Source organism: Pseudorca crassidens, chromosome 2 (assembly GCF_039906515.1).
Source record: "Pseudorca crassidens isolate mPseCra1 chromosome 2, mPseCra1.hap1, whole genome shotgun sequence".
NCBI lineage: Eukaryota > Metazoa > Chordata > Mammalia > Artiodactyla > Delphinidae > Pseudorca > Pseudorca crassidens.
In genome coordinates, this window is record NC_090297.1 from 19972683 (window position 1) to 19986234 (window position 13552).

The 13552-nt window shown below is 55.9% G+C and overlaps 1 protein-coding gene across 2 annotated transcripts in view; it reads left to right on the plus strand.

The window, feature by feature from the left end:
- MAN1C1 (mannosidase alpha class 1C member 1) overlaps nt 1-13552 on the plus strand; it is a 132396-nt gene extending 118844 nt beyond the window's left edge. For both annotated transcript variants that reach the window (XM_067724726.1, XM_067724727.1), the window contains exons 8-12: nt 2097-2212; nt 7673-7892; nt 10391-10563; nt 11706-11821; nt 12784-13552. In XM_067724726.1, coding sequence (XP_067580827.1) covers nt 2097-2212; nt 7673-7892; nt 10391-10563; nt 11706-11821; nt 12784-12904 — 746 coding nt within the window. In that variant the 3' untranslated portion in view covers nt 12905-13552. The remainder of the gene's footprint in view (nt 1-2096; nt 2213-7672; nt 7893-10390; nt 10564-11705; nt 11822-12783) is intronic.

A 13552-nucleotide genomic window follows, 5' to 3' on the forward strand; every position in this document is an offset into this window, starting at 1 on the left:
AAGGCTCTTCTGAGCACAGCCCCCACATGTCTGCCTTTCTCTCATTCAGGACTTACTGGGCGTCTGCAGTGTGCCACACAGGTATTGGGCATAGATGAGAGTCATACAGGGTCCCTCCCCACACAGCCCACAGCCTAGCGGGGGAGGTAGACCCACAAACAGGTACCGATGACACAGCGCTGGGAGCCGCTGAGGGCAAGGCTCGCACCTAGCGACGGTGGGACAGCTGCTCCAAGCACTTCCCGCAGGAGGGCGCTGGGCCAGAGGGTGCAGGTGCCTTATTTCCCTCACATCACCCTGCAGGGACCTCAATGTTATGGGGACACGGAGGAAAGCCCTTCCGAGCTGAGGTGAAGCAGTGAGGGGGTGTCAGCCACACAAGGTAGGGAAGGGTATTCCTGGCAGAGGGGTCATCACATGTGAGACAGAGTGGGCAGGGGGCTAGCAGTGTTTGGGGTGGCAGAGGAGCCGTGAGAGGAGGCAAGCCCAGGAGATGAGCGTGGAGGTGCCCGTGCCCCCGGCTGAGTGCCATGAGCGGGGGCCCCTTCTGTGCAGGCTGCCCCGGTCTGAATTCCGGCCTCCCCACCCCTGCCTTGCACAGACCTCGCGCCCCGGCCGTGGACACGCCATCCACATGCCGGGCCTGGCACAGCCCTGCCCTCCCTCTGGGCTTGCCCAGCTGTGTCCTCCCCCTGGGAACAGGGGCAAGGGGGACGCTGTGCTGGTTCCGTCTTTTCAGGTAACAAAGTCCAGCCCACGCTGGTCCCCCCCGCACGTCTCCCTAAGCCTCAGGCTTTACCTGGTCTGTTCGCATTTTCACTAGTGCTCCTTCCGTTCCTGAACCCTTGCTGGGCCGGGGCTTGTTTACGGAGGGGGCTGGAGGGGGCCCCTGTTTACTGTGGGGGCCTCCTGTCAGCCCCCTTTCCTGGTTCCCAGCTGTCTGACCCTCTGATTTTTGATCTGACCCTCCCTCTTCCCACTTGCCCTTTCTTTCTCTCTGCATCTTTGTTTTCATTCTCTGGTTGACTGTGTAAACCTGCAGAAAGTGAGAGCTCTACCAGCTCGGTGGCTTTGGCCGAGCTATTTAGGCTCCCTCTCAGTTTTCCCAACTGGGAAATGGGGTTCGTAGTGCTTACCTTACAGGGTTCTTGGGAAGATTGTTATAAATGATACAGTAAAGCTCCCGGCCCACAGTAGACCCTCGATAAAGGGTAGCTGTTGCTGTATTCTCTATTTCTTTCTCTCTCCCCCCACCCACTTTCCCTCCCCTCTCTTCTTCTAACCCCTCTTTCTCCAGAGGAGCTGAAAATCCTCTTCCCATCCCCCCCACCCCGCCTTCCTCCACCCCCTTCCCTTCCTCACTGTCTTGCTGCTTAACAGGGAGCCGCAGTTTTCTCCTTGTTTTATCTATTAAACGCCTTTGTGTTTCCCTGTTGTTAATTGTGATTGAAGCACCGCCATGTCTTGCTTCTGTAATTAAGTGCTCCTCTGTCAGCCACCCCTCTCCTGGGGTAGCCCTGGGTGGAGACACCTGCCCGTTCAGCCACACCTGGAGTTCCTCCTCCACCAGGGCGGACGGAGGGCTCCTCAAACCCGGTTTTCCTTCCCTCTGCTCCTTTGAACCCCATTTATCCCAATTTGCTAAATTTAAACTTGGCTTTCCCAGAACAGCTTTGTGCTCTGACCAACTAAATTAAGCCTCTCGTTGCTCCTTTCCGTGGCCTTTTATGAACCTGCCCAGCATTAATTACCATGTTTGTCACCAGGTAATAAAAATCTCTGAACTCCCTGCCACCAGATTATCTTTTTCAAGAAATGCAACCCATTTACGGTTAATAACCAGAGACCCTGCCCCGTCCTCCGCCTGCAAAAGCAACACGATGACATGATTTATAGCAGCCGAAGGAGCCCCTGCATTTCCATGAGGGACGATGGTGCTCAAGCTGGCCCTGGCTCCCCTGGTCGCAGGCCATGCCTTCCCCCCAGCCCCCCTTCTGTCGGGGGCTCCGAGGCTGCGGATTAAATGCTCGCTCCCCACCGAGTCGCGGCGGCCTCAGCAGGTGGAGATAATGTTCCTGTCCTCTCTCCCCTCACAGACCATGTCTCGGTTGGAGGACTCGGGGACAGTTTTTACGAATATTTGATCAAATCCTGGCTGATGTCGGCCAAGACAGATATGGAGGCTAAAGATATGTACTACGAAGCCTTGGAGGTAAGACAGGCGCCTGATTCTTCATGGGTGGTCAGTCACTCGCCACCGGTTCCCACGTGGGTTCCTGAGAGCCGGAGGGCTTGCTCCCCACCACACCCCTACGGTGAACTGTCCTCCCAGAGGGAGGACAAGACAGTCCCCTCCCCAGCCTGTTGCTTGACTCTTCTCAAACACCTTGAAATTAGGGCCGTGTGAGCATCCTCATTTCACAGATGCAAAACCCAAGCTCAAGGAGGTGAAGTCATTTGTCCGAGGTCTCACAGGAAGCAGCAGGCAGTCTGATTCAGCAACCACGGTGTCTGTGTTTCTGTTGATGTGTCAGAGCCCAGAACACAGCCAGACTAGGAGCCCCCAAGCGAGGCTGCCAAAGCAAGACCCTCGGCCATCTTCCTGTGGAACCAGAGGTGACATACTTAGCACATCCCGGCTGGGAGGGGCCTCCCTCAGTGGAGCACCCACTTCTCTTCCTTCTCTTTATGTGGATGGAAACCAAGGCCCAGAGAGGGGAAGGCACTTGCTCAAAGCCACACAGCACAGAACTGGCAGAGCTGGAGCTAGAGCCAGGTCTCCAAAGCCAGCCGCCAGGTTCTCCCCACTGTCCCTCAGCTCTGCTGGTCTGTCTACAGGGCAAGGAGTGAACAGGGATGCTAAGCTCAGATGGGTCCCTCCAAAGAGGCGGAGACTGTAGGACAGAGGGGGAGTCGGTTAGAATCCCAGCAGCCCCATCAATAGATACCTTTGAGCCCAACTAAAGAAAAGGCACTGGGCAGGCTCCGGGCCTCAGTTTCCTCATCAAGTACGTTGAGCAGGTTGGATCTATTCTGCTACTGCCGTGGTCTAAGCTAACTGGATTCCTCGCTCCAGCCCTCCCCACTCTAAGTCAGTTCTTCCGCAGCAGCCAGAGTAGCTGTAAGTACACGTCCCTCCGCTCATGACTCCCTTAGCGCTCGGAATAAACCAGACTCCTCACCTTTGCCCGCAGTCCCTGATGTGGGACTGCCAGTCACTCTGAGCTCCCTCCCCTTTGCCCTCTGAGCTCTCGTTCCCACCTCAGGGCTTCCGTACCTGCTGTTCCTTCTACCTGGAGTATCATCCAGGTGGCTGGGTCCTGCTTATTGGTCAACTCAGATGCCACTGAATTAGCCTTCCCCAGCGTCTCTCTCTCTCACATACCTGAGGCGTATTATTATCAGTGTCTAAAATGATCACATGTGTGTATCTGTTTACTTGTTTATTGTCTATCTTCCTGAGCTGTCTAGAGCAAGGATTTTGTCTACTCATTCACTGTATACGTCACTCCCAAAACAGTGCTTGGTACCTGGGAGGCATACAGTCACTATTTTGTGAACAAATAAATGGATGAGGGGAAGGCAGGAAGGAAGGGAGGGAGGGAGGGAGAGGGGACGGAAAGATGAGTGGGTAGGTGAACACGTGGATGATTGAATGGATGGACGGGTGGGTGGAAGGATGGATGGGTAAGTGGATATGGTGGATAGGTGGGTAGATATGGGTGGATGGGTGGGTGTGGGCAGCAGACTGGATGGATGAATGATATCTAGCTACACTCTGATCACATGAATCCGGCCAGGAATGGTAGTCCTTAAAGGAGGCACATTGGAACAGGCCTCCGGAGCCGTGGGTCCTTTAAACTGTGGGCTCAGTAATGAGTTTTCCCTGCCCAGCTCCCTGGCACCAAGACCTGAGTCATGAAGCAGGTCCCAGGATTCCAGTCCCAGCTCAGTCTGGCTCAGCCCCGTCCACTCCAGGCTTCTGAGCGGAGCTTCCACTGCAGCCTGCGGCTCCTGGCAAGGATTAGCGGTCAGGTTCAGCGGTGGCCGGGTGTGCTGCCTGGAGAGGCCCTTTCTGCCCTTGCTGCCTTTCTTGCAGAGTAAACATAGAGTTCACGAGCAGCCCAGTTCCTAGCCCTCAGGGAACACTGTAGCTGAGGCTTCAAGGGAAGAAATGGCCATAAATTATTTAAGCAAACGGGGAGTTTTATAGAAGTGCTCGATTGAACAGGCTAGAACTCAGCTTTGCTCCCACCTTTTATCTCCCCAGTGAAAAACCTGAAGTGTCTCTGACCCTGGGTAAAGGCTGGGCCTCTGGCAAGTTTGGGGCTTTGAAGAATGTTCTGGTGGTTGTCAGCCTTGTTGGCATGTTAAAAACCACCTGGGGAGCTGTAAAACCCCAATGCCCAGGCTGCACCCCAACAAGGTGACATCAGAACCTCTGGGCTGGGGCCCAGGCCATAGCCTTGAAAGCTTCCCTGGGGGCTCCAGTATGTGGGTTAGACAGTGTCCAGCTAGGGTGGGTGTGAGGGCTTCAGACAGATCAGCTGGGCACACCCGGGGTCACGGAGGAGGGGCAGCAAGAAGAACAGGGAGCTTCTGTCCCTGCGGCCTCCTCCAGGCAGGTGCGCTGGGTGCCTGGCCTTAGTTAGCCCCTTCTCGCAGATGATGAAACTGAGGCTCTGAAAGGCCCAGGGTCACCCGGCAACACGGCAGAGCCAAGACGCAAACATGGTCTCGCTGACTCTGGATCCAGGGCCCCTGCCTCTGCTCACCAGCTGGCGAATTGCTGGGGAGCCTGGCTGGCCCGAAGGCCCTCTCAGAAGTGCGCAGATGGGGTGCCCTCCAGGAGGTAGAGGAAGGAACCGTCAGTGCCAGGCGCTTAGCCAGCGTCTTTGAGTAGCTTCATAACCATCCCAGGAATTATTATTCCCGTTTTACAGTTGAGGAAAGGGAGTCTTCAGCAAAGGGAAGTAACTTGCCCAAAGTCACCCAACTCTCAAATTGCAGAGTTGGGATTCAAACTCAGCTCTCTACTATGTCTCTTGCTATGATTTTAGCCTTTTTACCAGTCGGTTGCCCGACCGTGCTATCTTGTGTTTTGCTAAGGGTTTTAGAAAGGCTTGGGGCTTTTGTTTTTTACCTTTGCGTTTGCTTGTCTAAATTATATCCTCAAAGAGAGACTGGCCTATCATTTCCTCTTTACCACAACTTCTTAGCCTGGGGTTAACCCCAAATAGAAATAACCAGTGGGAGACAGTCTTGAAGGTACAGGTTTCCAGCTACAGTGTGAAGCTTCCTGGGATCTCCCGGGATGTCTGTGTCCTCTCCCCAGTGCTGGCAGTGATAACTGAACCAGGTTTCTGTGCCCGGGACTAGCCCTGCCACCCCTCCCGCACCAGCACCCTTAGCGACGCAGAGCAGCTACCGTGGACCCAGCTCTGCCCAGGAGCCAGGGCCCGGCCCGGACGCGGCAGCCCTCCAGGCTGCCTCCGTGCTCCTCCCCACAGGGAGCAGATGCCTTGGCGCGCCAGTCGCTTCATCAGAGCTTCCCCATCTGCTGCTCAGTGAGGGTCCTGCAGGTAGCCCACCGGCCTGGGCCTTACAGCAGAGGGCAAAGGACAAGACAGATCGAGGAACGAATGTTGTTTGAGCACCTCCCACATGCCAGGCACTGGCTGGAGGATGGTAGTGGTGGCTTCTGCCGTCACCTGGCACTCAGAGTCCCGGGACAAAGGCAGACGTTCCACAGAAATATATACACATAGGCGCACACAGGTGGGAACGACACCTCGTAGAAAGATAACAGGGTAGCAGCGTAATGGGGCCACAATGGTTTAGACCAAGGAAGAGGCATCCTGGAGGGGCTCAGACGCAGAGCTAGAGGTAGCAGAGCTGGGATGGGATCTTGGGGGAGAAGCAGTAGTTGCCGCAAAGCCCCGAGGCAGGAAGAAAAGGTCTTTGTGGAGGTCACCAGCGCAGAGACCTTCTGTGGCCTCACTCCGCAAAGTAGGACCTCCTCCCCGAGCTTTTTTCTGCCTCGTCCCCTTAATTGGTTTCATTCAGAATGTTGATCACAAATTGGGATTCTCGGGTGTATTTGCTTTTGTTGGGACGTCTCTGTGCCCACGGGTGAGCTCCCTGAGTCCAGGTCCAGACCCATCTTCAGGGCTGTGTTCCCTGCACGGAGCACAGTGCTGGCACCAAGAGGCGCTCACGAAATGTTCACTGGGGGAGGGGGCACAGGAATGAAACGAGGCCTGCGGCGTGGCTGGAGCGGGGACGGGGGCGGGGGCCGACTGGAGAGGAATCATAATAGCCAGCACTTATTGAGCCTCTCTGTGCGAAGAAATATACGCTAAGCTCCGCAGACACATCCCGCTGAATCCTCACAGCCCTGTGAAGTGGTTCATGCTCTCATCCCCATATTATACATGAGGAAATTGAGGCACAGAGAGAACATAGAACCTGCGCAATGTCACACAGCTCGGAACTGGTGGAGGCGGGGTTTGAACCAGAGTCTACACCCGGGAGCCATGGCCGTGGCATCAGGTTAAACCTCAGAGTGTACATCAGGGAGTCTCGGAGGCCCTGCTGGACTTTCGTCTGAGGGCACTTGGAAACCATGGGAGGGCATTAAACAGGCCCAAGACGCAGTCAGGACCAGTACGTATAGAGTGCACCCCACCGCCCGCCCACCCCAGAGGATAGACGGGAGGGCAAGAGTGGAGGCAGAGGCCTGGCCAGGGCCCCAGAGGCTCCGCCCTGGATTAGGACCCATGGAGTCCAGCCTTGCAGCTGTGTGGGTGGCTGCCGCCATCACCTCAGTCTCCACGGCTCCCAAGGGACTAACGGCAGGCAGTCAGGGGCGCGATGGCCTGACACCTACACCCCCCAACATCCTGGGAGTCTTTCCCAACAGCATCACCTCTTGGGGGACCAGGGGAGGGCTCTGAAAGCCCCTTGCCACCAAAAGGAGCAGCCATTGGGTAATGGAAGGAGCCGGGCTTGCGCATCGGGGGGTCCTTGTCTTGACCGTGGTGTGGTGGGTGACCTGGGACACGCCACTCAACCCCTGTGTCTAGGGAGAGCAGTACAGCCCATGTGCCTGGCTTTTTGTGAGCATTAAATGAGGAAGCCTGTGGTAAGGGCCTGTAGAGGGCAGCTGTTACTGTCTATGGTCCTTTTTGAGAATCTGATCAAATATTACTGACCCTCTTCCCATGACAATGCCCTGAAGTGTCACCTACAATTCTAGGGGCACTCTGGACCCCTTCCAGCCCATCCACAGGCCAGCTGGGCTTCAGGTTAAGATTCCCTAACAGAGGATATAATGGAGATGGATAATAATTTTTAAAGATATTTTTTTCCAAAAATTTTTTGAATGTAGACGTTTTAAAAGTCTGTGTAAGAGACTGGCCCTGGGGAGCTGCCTTGTGTCCCAGCCCCCCAGCAAGCACCAGGCCTCAGCTGGGTGAGTGGCAGAACCTCCCACCAGCCCCATCAGGGACCGCCCCCAGCCAAGGCCGGCAGGCCTCCTTTGTCTGGGATGGAGGGCTCGACAGAGCTGCGCTTGCTGCCTCTCCAAAATGTTCACTTTCCGTCCTCTCCCTTCCCTTCTCTGTACCCTCCCACGCCCTTCCTCCCCGCCCAATTCCCACCTTGCTCCCAGGCAATAGAGACCCACTTGCTGAATGTCTCTCCCGGGGGGCTGACCTACATTGCTGAGTGGCGAGGGGGGATTCTGGACCACAAGATGGGGCACCTGGCCTGTTTCTCCGGGGGCATGATCGCCCTCGGCGCTGAGGATGCCAAGGAAGAAAAGAGGGCCCACTACCGGGAGCTCGCAGCCCAGATCACCAAGACGTGCCACGAATCGTACGCCCGCTCAGGTAACCCTGCAAGGGGAAGGGGCTGCAGGAAAGACTGAGGCTAGACGCCAGGAAGAACTGGAAAGACCAGGAGAGTGGCAGTGAGTGAAGGGAACACACGGACTTAGGGAAGCCTCACCTTGGAGGTTACCCGGAATTTGAATGAGGGGTGCGCTATACACACACAGAGACTGTGCCCTCAGTTAGAGGGAACACGGTGCTGTGTTAGCACTTTGTGTGTGCCGGGTGTCATTCAGCACTGGACATACATCATCGCTGACCCTCACAACACAGATGAGGAAACTGAGGCTCAGAGATGACCCGGCCAAGTTCCCATGGGAGGGGCTCAGAGCAGAGGGTCCTCCAGCCCCTGAGGCAGAAACATTGGCTTCCTGAGCCTTTAGCAAATTCCTTCTCCCTGAGCCCCTACCCCTAAACGTATCTCTGCCTTTCCTCCCTGGAACGCTCCCATTCAGAGGGTCTCACCACCTCCTGGCACCACCCCATAATCACCCTCTGATCCAAGACCCCCGGAAAGCTTGAGAGCTTCTGCACCATCCGCGCCAGCACTCACCGCAGCACTGTCAAACGCTAGACTCAGAAGCCACATGAGAGAATGTGAATCCAGCTCCTCATTTTACATGCAGGGAAACTGAGTCAGCCCAGAGCGGGGACCTGGCTTAGCCAAAGCCACACCGTGTATGAGTAGCTAAGCCGGGGCTAGAACCCAGGTCTCCTGATGCCCAGCCCCATCTTGTGTGCTGCCTTTCTAAACAACACCCCTCAGAAAAAGCCCCGGGCCCCCCTGACCCCAGAAGGGGCCCACCGCTCTGAGTTGTAAACCCAGCCTTGGTTGGAGGAGAGGACCTAAGATCTGCAGTAAAAGATCTTGGCTCAAATGCCGCTCTGCCGCTCAGCAGCTGGTGGCCTCTGTTTTCTCATCTGTTCGATGGGAACAATAACACAGGTCTCCTGGGCCCCACAGGAAGTGCTTGGCCCACGCCTTCAGCCAGCAGCATGGGAGGCGTTTGTTAGCAGTCCACCGAAAACGTGTCTGTGAGCGCGCCAGTGGAATCCAGAGCTCCTGGAGCTGTTTTCAGGAAGCCAGCAATTCGCAGTGGGTCCTTAAAACCGGTCTTCAATTCCCTTCAAAGAGCTCTGCCAGCACCACAAACAAATAGGAAATCTCAGGAATAATAAAAGCTTGCTATTTGTCGGGGACAATCAGCCCAGACCATAAAAGGCAGTCGCTTAGTAAAGCATGTTGTTACAACCAGCCCGGCTCCTCCACGGATGGCTGCAGCAATCGCTCTTGCCCTCACCCCATTAGCAGCTTGGCGAAACGGCTGTGTTCTGATGGCCAAGAGCAGCTGTGCCATCTGAGAGGATCAGAGGAGCCAGGATCTGCCTAATTCCTCTTCCATGAAGCCCTCCATGAATGAGTAGGCTGTCCTGCAAAGCTCCAATATGTCTCTGAGAAAAAGCAGCCCAGGGCCTCTTGGGGTCCTGAGCCCTAATGGGAGGTGGGGGGCCCACATTAGGACCAGAGCTGGGCCCTCCGCTGACCTGACAGGATATGCAGGCATTAAAGGGAGGATGATCTGACCCACATACCCTAAATTTTGGACCTAAAGAGTCAGACCCAGGGGAGAAAGAGAGAGAGGACAGCCTGGGGAAAGGGCATCAGACAGATCCAGGGTCACATCCCAGCTCGGCCACAACTTGCTGTGTTACCTTGGACAAATTACATAGCCTCTCTGATCCTCAGTTTCCACATGCGCGAGAGGCAGGTACAAGTATCTGCCTTACCAAAACAACATTTTTTAAGGATTGCAATAAATGCATGTAAAGCACCCAGCACAGCCCTTGAACTCCTAAATGGTGGCGGCAGTGGTGGCTATAATGGTGGCCATCCAGAAAACAGGAACAGCAGCAAACTGACCGAAACCAAACAATGACAACGAAACCCAGACCTCGTCAGGCCTTCTTTATTCAGCTCCCTCTGCCTGAATACGTGCCTTCCGGGCGAATCTTCCCTCACCTCCACCTCAGCAGTCTCCCACACTGTCAGCTCTGGAAGGCTGGTTCTGGGACGTGTCAAAAGCAGTTCCCAGAGAAAGGGGGTCTGTGGAGAAGCATCGTTGCAATATTAGCAAATTAAAGGGTCTGGTAAGTCCTGTAGACAGGAGGCTCTCACTCTGTTTAACCCACTGTTCCCCAAATGTGCTTAAAACTCCAACCGCTTCTTGGCCGAGCGCTGGTTAACACCCTGCAGGGCTAATGTTTCACCCAAACGTTTGTCTCCCCGGACTGCTGGGAAGTTCATTTGGATTCTCAGGGTCTAAACTGCAGACGTTTCGAGGCCTAAGGGCGTTGCTTTGGCCAGCCCAGGCCAGCCCATCACCAGCCGGCCCCGGCCAGGGCTACCACGCCACTTCCGTCTCTCCTGGGGCACTGGGATCCCGAAGAGCAGGAGGTGGGAGGTCTGACCCAGGCCCCCTGGTTGGTCATTCCTGCAGATACCAAACTGGGGCCCGAAGCCTTCTGGTTTAACTCAGGCAGAGAGGCCGTGGCCACGCAGACGAGCGAGAGCTACTACATCCTGCGGCCCGAGGTGGTGGAGAGTTACATGTACCTGTGGCGGCAGACCCACGACCCCATCTACAGGGAGTGGGGCTGGGAAGTGGTGATGGTGAGTGGCGGGGCGCAGGGGGAGGGTGGTGAACCGGTGGCAGGTGCCCTTGAGAATTCACAGTCAGGGTCCAAACCCAAGAGGAAGGGCAAGCCAGGCTGGCATCTGGCTAAAGTTGAGAGTGCAAAGGGTCAAGGTTTGGTTGCAGAGCCAGGAGTCCCCAGCCGGCCAGGAGCAGGCCAGGAACTCGTGAAGAGTGTTCTGAGTGCCCAATAATGTCAGCAAACTGAGAGGGGCGAACGCAGGGCAGCAGTCAGAGGTGGCCCAGCACACGCGTGGTCACTGCTCTCCGACGCTGAGGCCTGGACAGGTGACTAGATTTCTCCTCTCAAACAGGAACGGGCTGCCAGCTCACCTCCCTCCTCTCCCCGAAGCTAGCCCAGCCCTGGGCAGCCCCCTCTCTGGGCTCTGCTCCCCCAATCCCCTTCCTTCTTTGGGGCAGGTATCAAAGGCAGGGTTGGGGATTCCAGAAGGTTCTTGGATGGATGCCAAGCTTTCTCTGCTGTTCTCCCCCGGGCCCACTGCTCTCGGAGGCACAGACTTGGTGGGGAGAGCCACACTCCCAGAGCACGTGCTCAGCTGGGGCGTGGGCCCTGCTCAGGCTCCCTGACATGCTTCACTGGCCAGAATCCCTCTGCTTTCCTGAAGACCCTGGTCCTTGGCCTTTGAAAGCCAAGTGTTTTGTGCTCCTGGGCCCCACCCACAGACCCTCAGTGGGTACAACTTGCATTTCTGTACAAAAGGCAGGCACAGCCTCTGGCCCAGGGACTACACCTCTACCGGGGATCCCTGGGGCGCGCCAAGTCCAGTCCCCAAATCCCAGCCCGCAAACATCACCAGCCCCTTCCCTGACCTCTGTCCACCACTGTGGGTGAGTCTGTCAGGTCAGTCTAGTTCCCCGAGAGGCAGAGAAGCTTCCTCGAAGTTCACACCAGGTGAAGCGCTCAGGCCGGGCAGGGACTAAGTTCTCAGCGTGGGCCCAGGGAGCGTGGTGACGGCAGGAATTCGGCCTGCTGCCCCCACCAATGCTGGGGTCCCCAGCCAAGGGGTGGGAGGGCCTGCCTGTTCGAGAGCTGGGCAGGCGGAATCTTGGGGGGGCGCCTCTCCTCTCCCCACACCACGGCTGCCTTCCTTTCCTTCAGGCCTTGGAGAAATACTGTCGGACGGAAGCCGGCTTCTCTGGGATCCAAGACGTATACAGTAAGGTTCCCGACCACGACAACAAGCAGCAGACTTTCTTTCTGGCGGAGACACTAAAGTGAGTTGGGGCTCGGCTGGCGTTCTTCCCAGAGGGCAACTGGGCTTTTCTTAGGGAAGGGGGAGGGGGCGGGGGGGGCAGGGGGCAGCAGTCCCTTCCTTCACCATCAGTCAAGTTCTGCTGTCCCGGGAGCGGGGCCCAAGAGGGACGGAGGCTTGGGGTCCAGGTGCGGGCCTTGGGCCAGGCCAGTTTCTCCACGCAGAGTGAGGCCGGGCTGGACTCCACCCCCCTAAGCATTAGCTATGTGAGAAGTTAACTTCTTTAACCTGTCTCCTCAAGTTACTTAAGTTCTCTGAAACTGTGCCCTTCTGTAAAATGGGCAGAGTAATAAGCATGATGGTGTCAAGCCCGGTCACTGCTGCAGTTGTGCTGCTGCGCTGTTCCCCTCCTTTCTTGGGGGAAAGTTGGCCTCCTCGCTGTTCCCTAAAGCAGTCCCCTTGTGCTTTAGCTCTTTAGGATGGATTGGATGGTCTGTTCCTTCCATTAAAAACCCCCATGGCTTGGAAACCTGCAGTTCTGGAGTCGCGACTCCCTGTGCGTTTTAGCGCCCGGACATCTACTTGAGTGTCGAGTCTCCTGGTACATAAGGAAACAGGCCGAGTCCTGGGGTAGCCCTCAGGCCTCCCTGCAAAAAAAAAGAGAGAATCTAGGCCACACAGGGTCCTCAGAGGGCCAGGTGGGGAAAGCACCTGAGGGAAGCTGGTTGGGGCAGAGGTACAGAGTGGGGGCTGGGGCAGCGCCAGGATGAACCGGCTCCGTCTGACCTAAAGCTCAGTGCTCCCCTCGACGTCCACAGCTCCTTCCTGGGGACGAGCCCTCCGGGCAGATTTGGGGTCTCCGACCTCCCTGCGCCCTTGGGCACAGGCCAGTCACAGAGGCCCCTGAGATTCCTTCGCAGTGGGTGCCCCCTTCCCCAGAGCGCTGACAGGCTGTGTCTTGCTCCCCTCCCTGCCGGGGCACAGGTATCTCTATCTTCTGTTCTCTGAAGATGACATGCTCTCGCTGGAAGACTGGGTGTTCAACACGGAGGCCCACCCGCTCCCCGTGAGCCACCCGGACAGCTCTGGCAGGGGCGGGGCCTGACTCCCACCACCCGTCGCCTTGTACTCCAGGACCACCTTTACGGGATCTGGGGCTGTTCTCAAACGGATTGGAGATGTGGGCCCCTGCCTGGCGGACCCGGCAGATGTGTTGGACGAGCAACTTCTTTTCCTCTGTGAGGAGACAGGACTCGGAGACACAGCGATGTCACACCAGGCCCAGACATTCCTTTCCACGGAGAATGTCTATGAAACCTGCTCACTTGCCATTCCAGGGCCAAAGCACCGGAGGTTTGCATCGCAGCCTCGTGTATTTGATTCACGTCCTTTCGTTTTGGAGGTTTTTTGGTTTTTGCTTGATTTTGCCTTTTCTCTACAGTTGTGTTTTCTCACAGATTTTAAATATAGTTTTCAAAATCATGTGCTTTCAAAAATGGTGTTCTCCAATAAACTAAACCTTAAAGTGTTTGCACACACACACACAAAATCTTGACCCCATTTTCTATATTTTGAATTCCTTTTGCCCAACGTTTACTCTATGTTCAATTATGTGTCATTTTCCTTATAATTTGAGGAGGGGTTTCCCTTTGATTTGGGCCTAAGTGTTACGAATCACTAGTGCTGTTTTCAGTATTGTAATGGAAAAATCTGTAAAGTTACAATAAAGGAGTTTATTGAATAAGAAATACAA